The sequence below is a fragment of the Penaeus vannamei genome, chromosome 40, assembly GCF_042767895.1.
Source record: "Penaeus vannamei isolate JL-2024 chromosome 40, ASM4276789v1, whole genome shotgun sequence".
NCBI classification, from domain to species: Eukaryota; Metazoa; Arthropoda; class Malacostraca; order Decapoda; family Penaeidae; genus Penaeus; species Penaeus vannamei.
In genome coordinates this window covers 9,379,676-9,387,175 of record NC_091588.1, presented here as the reverse complement: position 1 = coordinate 9,387,175, position 7,500 = coordinate 9,379,676, and the positions used below count along the sequence as shown (strand labels likewise).

Genomic DNA, 7,500 nt, shown 5'->3' with positions numbered 1-7,500 from the left:
TTCATTTATTCTCTACATTGCCAATAAGCTTCATCTTTCTCGGGAACGGCCCTGTGATTAACCAGTAGTGTTTGAATGGATTGTTGGGTTGTTAAATTGTGGATTTTCCAGGTAAACTCAAAACAAGATTTAGTATTTTCAGCCATATATCCTAGGACATCTACTGGCTACTGTCGACGTCATATTTGCTGATGCCGTATTTATGCGTCAAGTGAGAAAAACAATGTTCGCTGCGTGTTCGCTGTAACTATACAAGGAAAGTCTCAGAACAGTTTGTGTGTCATCGAGTTTCCAGGATTTAATATGCCTCTTCATTCCTCTATCCTAATTTTTGTAGTTATGAAGATGACTAGTAAACTGGAAATTTTGGAACGTGTGTATTTTGTTTTGCAATTTGCTGTTCTCAAAGACTGTAAGCTTATTCTAATACATACTATTGATAATGGTTTAACCCATTTTTCCATGTGGGATACTCCTTTAACAGTTGTAACCACTTCTATACAGTTTCTTTACAAAATCATTTACCAATTTAACAGTTTGAGAAACTTGCCAGTGCAAAAACGCTGAGGTCCACTAAGTATCAGGGGAAATTTAGACCCTGTGTTAAAAACAAACCACACGCCAATATGTAAAACAAATTAGAATAAGACAAATAAATAGCGAGGTCTCTTAATCTAAGAACTGCGAAACTGTGCAATTTGGTCATCTTCTTAGTGTCTAATGAAAGATAAAAAACGAAAAAAAAGATTTTTTGATGTCCATTAATACAAGACATACATGCATTGGGATTTTAACATGACTATCAAATCCCTGTACCAGAAGTTGTATCACCCTAGACTACAACGGCCATGATTACTAATAGCTGCCATTGACATTCATTCGTTTTTTACATAATCAAGAAAAGTTTATCCCTCAGTAACTCGGCTTTCACTGTCAAAAGTTTTTTTTTCTGTCTCAGAGTTGCCTTAATATACTTCCTAATGACAAATCTGGAAATTTGTATCATCATCATCTTCTGTACCGCGAGGAACCTACCTGTGACAGGCGCAGAGACCTCAATAATAATCTCTTGGTTGTACTCTGTGGCAGGACCAGGAAAGCTCCCAAACCAGTCGTACGAGCTGAAGTCACCGGAAGTGGCCACAGCTTCCTTGCCAACTCTGACTTCGAAATCCCTAATTTTTCATACAAAACTACTTACACCTGACGGCTGTGAGTAGATCTTCACCAAACGGAAAGCCACTTCTTCGCCAAAGTCTAATAAGAACCACGGCTGCTCTAAAAGTGTATTTGTCATATAGCACAGGAGTAAATTCTGGCGGTCGAAGATCCCGTCTACAAGGTTTACTACTATTCTTTGAGGAAACCCGCTGTTAATGGCGCTTCCCTTGATGGAGGCCCCGGTGGCTAGGTCTCTGTGTCGCTTGGTGTAGCACGTTAGGGAATCATCCATGTTGGTCTCCACGTAAGTTGGCATCACAAACATGTCAGAGAAGAGGCAGTTGATGGGGAGTGTTTCGTGGCACCACAACTCGCACAGCGTGTCCATGCTGCATATGGAGGAACACCGGAGGAAGTGTGAAGGAGCTGAGCCAGGTTGACTGCTTTCAGATTCCGCGACGCCAGCAGTGTTGCATTGGAGACCTTGACTCGGTGGAAAAGAACCGAAGTAACTTCAGCCAGTGAGAGTGACAAAACCTGTGTCGTCAGAACCAAATAACACAGCGGGCGTTTCATTATGGGAAAAATAATGAAATTGCAATGAGATGGAGAATATGGGTAGAAGCTCAGAAAGAAAATCCGAGGGTGCAATGGGTCTTCGGCTGCAACACAGTCCCGCCTCTTGCTCCTCTGCCCTTGTTGTCACACTCGCCGTCTCTGGGAATAGTAAGAGCAACGGATTAGGGAACACAATTACTCTATTTATTTCGCAATATGTAAAATATTTGTCAGACCTGCGTTCTGTTATTACAGCCATTGCTAGATTTCAAGAACAGCAAAATATCAATTAATATTTCCTTCTCTTTTTAATTGTTGATTATAATTTTCTCCGTCATGTTATTTCTCTTGTTACAGTTGTTCCCGCAAGAAAAATATTATTATTTCTATTATTTCACAGCTATATCTGCAGTGCTCTGGTTATGCTTTACAGTGGATATGGTTCCTGGTCTTCAGCAAATGGAGTTCTATCTTTTATTAGCATGAACGCATATATATATATATATATATATATATATATATATATATATATATATATATATATATATATATATATATATATACATATATATTAACCTCTCAGACGAAGCCTCAAACCTCAGTCACCACGGGTATGCAGCTACAAAACCGATGTGTAACCAAAAATACCCACTAGTGACCCACTAAAAGAAACGAGCAACTAGGAACATTACCATCAATATACGTTACTTGTCTACACACGGGTGAGTTCAGTTAGATTTGCGAAGTCATGCTTCGCCCGGGCCTTTTCTCTGGAGTGGCCCGGCCTGTGTTAACTATTTCTAGTTAACTCAGATGTTTTCTTTGAACTGCACGCTTATCGCGGTGGCTGGATTGCAAGCAAGCGATCCAGCTGCCACGGGGTAAGCATGTTGCACACCCTTTTTACCAGCCCGGCGGCTGTGGTGGGTGGTCCCTGCCTCCGAAATTGTGTGTGTACACAATCCTGCAAGTAATGTAACAGGGTGGCGTCAGGCTCGCCGCAGTGTATGCATAACCTGGCAGTCTCATTGTCAATAATTTGCCAAGCGCATTGGTAACCTAGTCTTAGTCTGAACAGTATGACTTCTGTACCTCTTTTTGTGTTTGGAGGAAGGGCCAGTGGCTCATAGCCTGAAGCATCTGAGTACCACTTGGCAGCGAGCGATTTTGTGATGTTTTCTCTATGTGCTCCCCGGAGGACCGCACACGCTGCAGCTTTGGTACCTTGGCTTAGTCCCCTTTGGCTGGGTTTAACGATCATGGAGGATGGGGGCATACCCCTGCCCTTTTCGGCTAATTTATCAGCAAGCTCGTTTCCTTGTATGACTATGTGGCTTGGGACCCAGTTTATGATGATTCTTCTACCTTGACTAAGGATTCTTTGGGCTATGTTTAGCACTGTTGTCAAGAGGTAGATGTTATCTGGGGGCATGCTATGCTGTAAGCTGTCAATAGTTGCTCTTGAATCTGTATGAATGACAATGTGTCCTCCCCTCAGGGACGCGTGTGTCAATGCTTCCATGATCGCAACCGTTTCAGCCTGAAGCGTTGAGGCATTGTCAGTGACCCTAATGGATGCTGTGGTATCCTTTGTTGCAAAACCGGCGCCTGCAGTATGGTTTATTGGATGCACTGATCCGTCCGTGTAGTATGTTATACTACCCGGAGGAGTTATTTGATCAATGACCCTTTGTGCTTGTGCCTTTAGGCTAGGCATGGAATATTGATCTTTTCTCATTGTGAGATTTAGAATTGAGAATTCGATTACTTCGTTTGCCCACGGCGGGGGTTCTTTGCAATCAGGGTGAGGGGAGTCCATACCCTTGGCAAGCAATGAATCTTTTAGCTGAAAGCATATCAAAACTCCGGCTGTATGTGTGAGCTAGGAATTGTCCGCAAACAACTGATAATCTTGTAGGTGTCTGAGAACTCTTTGTCTTAGATAGGAGTTTCTGGGTGCCTGCAGGACCTTGGAAAGGAACTGTGCTGCCATTAGATCAATTCTGGTGTCCATGGACGGTAAATCAGCTTCCATGAGGAGGTTGATGACCTTTGTCCACTTAGGTGCACCTAGAATTATCCTGGCTGCTTCGTTTTGTATTGTTTCCAGTTTTTCTTTTAATGTTGTACTGGAAGCTATGAGGGCGACAGATGCATAGTCAATAATAGGACGGACAGCATGTACATAGAATGATCTTTATATCCTGCTCCTATGTGTCTCCCTGTCATGACTTTCATGACTGACAGTCTTTCCTTGGTTCTGTCAAGCAGGTATTGGATCTCCTTTTTGAAAGTGAGTGTGTGTCCTATCCATACACCAAGGTATAGATAGCCTTTCACCCATTCCAGATCCATACCCTGTATAGTGAGTTTTTTGTTTCTGACATTGGTTCTCAGAGCCATTGCTTTGGATTTTGCTGCTATTTTTAGACCCGTCCTACAACACTCTTCAGACACCAGGTTCAGACAACGTTGAGCTCTAGTTAGGCAGTGATTGCCAGAGGCTATGATTGCCAAGTCATCTACATAAGAGATGATCTTGCATCCCTCTGGCAGGTGAATGTCGAGTATGTTGGACATGAGGGTATTAAACAGGGCTGGACTAAGAACCCCTCCCTGAGGAGTTCCATTTTCAAGTGGCATGTGCTGTGAGAGGTGGCCTTGAAATCTGACATTTGCTGACCTATTTTTAAAATAGTCAGCTATCCAGGCCAAGAGTCTGCCTTTGGCTCCTTTGTGGATTAGGGTCTCTGGAATGGCAAGCGGACTTTCTAGTTCAAAAGCCTTCTCCAAGTCAAGGAAGACAACCACGGCGGGTGAGGTGCAGATTGTGCTTAAGAGTGTGGAAATGCTATGAGCAGTGCTCTTACCCCTTGTGAACCCGTGCAGGTGTTCATGAGGGGGCACGTTTTCCATCGGAGCCTGTTGAGTACCATCTCAGCTGTTTTACCCAGGCAGCTGAGAAGAGAGATGGGACGGTACTTGCCAGGCTCCTTTAGTTTTGGGATGGGAACTATTGTGGCTTGTTTCCAGCTCTGGGGCACCGTGGCTGTTTGCCAGGATTTGTTGATAACCTGCAAGCATGCAAGTTCTGCAAGGCCTAAATGCAGAATGATGGGGTGGGAGATCCCATCAGATCCCGGTGCTGACCCAGAACTGGATTTGTATGATTTTCTTAGTTCCCTAAGAGAGAACAAGACATCCGTTTCATCAGCTTCGAGTCTTTCTGGATTTAAGGTTTGTTGTTTTTCTCTCATCATTGGAGGCAGATTGTTGGTGCTGGTTCTGGCTGAGTACTCAAGCACCAATCTGTTAGCCTCTGATTGTGGGTCATGATGAGTGCATTTTGGGGCTTGGCGGCTTGTCGCTTGCCTGACCCGTTTCCACAACTCTGTAAGGCTGGTCTGGTGCCCAAAAGTTTGGCACCATTCCAGCCATTTTTCCTGCCTTATTCTGTTGGCAGTTTCCTTGGCATCCATGACAGCTTCCCTCAACAGGGCCAGATTGTCGGGAAATCTTTGCCGTCGGAAGTTTTTTCTGCACATATTAACCCTGTGGTTGACCTCTTTGATCTCGTCATTATAGTACCAGGCGTCTTTGTGAGTTCTGGACCATGGGCGAGTTTTGGGGATGGTTTGTGAGGCTGCCTGGTTTATGGCCTGGATTAGCCTTGCCTCTAGCACATCCACATTTTCATTATTGTTGTTGGGTTCATTGTGTTTCAGACATCGAGCCAAGCCTTCCTGGAAGGCAAACCAGTTGGCCTTGTCTGTTTTCCATTTAGGAATGTGATGTGGTCTTTGGGTTGGACCTGCATGCATTAGTGTGGTGACTATGCCGTAGTGATCACTAGTAACCGTATCATCGACACACCACCGAATTCTCTCCACTATTGTTGCAGTGGCAAAGGTGAGGTCTAGGACCCCTCCCTTCACATGCGTTGGTTCTTTGGTGTTGAGAAGAGCGATCTCAGGGAACGTCTAAAGCACTTCTGCTCTGTGAATGCCTGCCGCGTTCGGCCTTTTGCGGGGATTCAGCATGGGTATGTGTGCATTGAAGTCTCCCCCTGTGATCACTCGGTCTTATGCTGCAGTAGCACAGACATGGTTCAGATCTAAGCTCTCACACAGTGGTTTGCTCTAAATATTATATATTTTTATAGGGCCCCCAGGTAGCTGAATCTCAACAGCAAGAGATTCAACACCATCTCCACAGTGCGGCGGGTTGGCTATTAAGGAGCACGGGATAGCTTCTTTTACCATGGTCATCAGGCCTCTAGCACCATCCAGGTTTGGAGTGGTGAAGGCATGATATCCTGAGAAGCACACGGATCCCATAGTTAGTGTCTCCTGGATTATGACGACGTCAATGCTCCTTGCTCGCACTATTGACTGGAGAAAGGAGTTCTTGCTTTTATAGCTACATATATTCCACTGCAGAATGCTTAGATTGTGTGCCATGATGGTTACTCAGAGTCACTTGCTTCAGTTTCAGATGCCCCAGTGCTGGTGGCATCAGATAAATACAGATCCTCGTTGATTGAGGATTGTACAACTTCCTCTAAGTCAGAGACTCCGGTTAAGGCTCTACCGAGGGGTATAGAGCCTAGGTTGGAAGTGCCACCTCGGGTCAAGGGACGAGATTTTGGCTGCACAGACTCGGCCTGCAGTGGGGGCTTCTGCTGCACAGTTTCAGCCTGTCCTGACAGACTAGCTGGGGTTTCACGTAATGCTTCTCCCGAAGCTAGCCTACCATCCAAGGATTTAGGGAGGGGAGCGCTGCTCGTTTTCGGTTTGGAGGCTTCTAGCTTCCTTCCTTTCAGAGCTGCCACAGTTTGGGTCATAGCCGTCATTGCGACATGCACTGCTTTTTCCGCCTCCTCACTGTTCCTTCCCAAGGCTGTTGCTACTGCAGAAACTACAGCACTCAACAGGAGAGTCATATCTTTCTCGTCAAAGAAAAGATTATCCTCTACTGGGGGGACCATTGCTGTGGTCTTTGTACCTTTTTCCCTTTGGTTCTTTTTTGTAGTTTTGCCACTAGCAAGCTTGGAGAATTCCTCTCTGTTAGAGGTATCCAGTTTTCGCTGTGGGGGCGACTCCTTCCTCTTAGGAGGTCGGGGAGTCTTTTCTCTTTTGCTTTTACCCCAGACGTAGGTGCCTGGGGGCGCAGGGACAAAGTCAGAACGCTTTTTGGCTAGCTCCTGCTTTTTGATAACTGCCTGTTTCCTGACAGAGCAAGCCAGGCTCCAGGCATGATGCTTCTTGGCACAGTTTGGACACTTGGCTGTTGTGTCCTTCTGGCCATTTTTGTGTGCCTTGATACACACTTCTGTTTCGTGTGCCTCGCTGCATACACCACATTTGGCTTTGGCCTTGCAGGTGGCCTGGTGATGCCCAGATTTCTGGCATGTGAAGCACCTCAAGGGCTCTGGTACATATGTCCTGAGCTTGTATGAGCCCCAGTTACCCAGATCAAGGGTGGTGATTGGGGCTCTCTTGAGGATCACCAGGACTTGCCTGGTTGGAGACTTCCCTTTGGTCACGCGGGAAGCCTCCACCACTTGTGGGAGAGACGTGATCACCTCCACGTCGAACCCTAGTGGGAAACCAAGTAGCACCATCTTGGTCTTTTTCTCTTGGGAGGTCAGTGGTGAGATACACAGTTTTCTTTTCAGCTAGAGCCCCTTCTTGACTGAGGGAGTTCTGAGGAGAGTTCAGGTTTCCCTCAGTCTGGTGTGCATGGACAGACTTTGTGGTTGATGTTTCTGTCTTGTCCTTG

General features: G+C 45.5%; 1 protein-coding gene across 1 annotated transcript in view; it reads right to left on the bottom strand.

Moving 5' to 3' along the window:
* The window catches only part of LOC138860147 (uncharacterized), a 41,390-nt gene that overhangs the window by 370 nt on the left and 33,520 nt on the right, over positions 1-7,500 (bottom strand). The window contains exon 2 of the mRNA XM_070117217.1: positions 1-1,878. This exon is cut by the window's left edge and continues 370 nt beyond it. Within this exon, the coding sequence (XP_069973318.1) occupies positions 1,184-1,549 (366 nt within the window). The 5' untranslated portion in view covers positions 1,550-1,878 and the 3' untranslated portion in view covers positions 1-1,183. The remainder of the gene's footprint in view (positions 1,879-7,500) is intronic.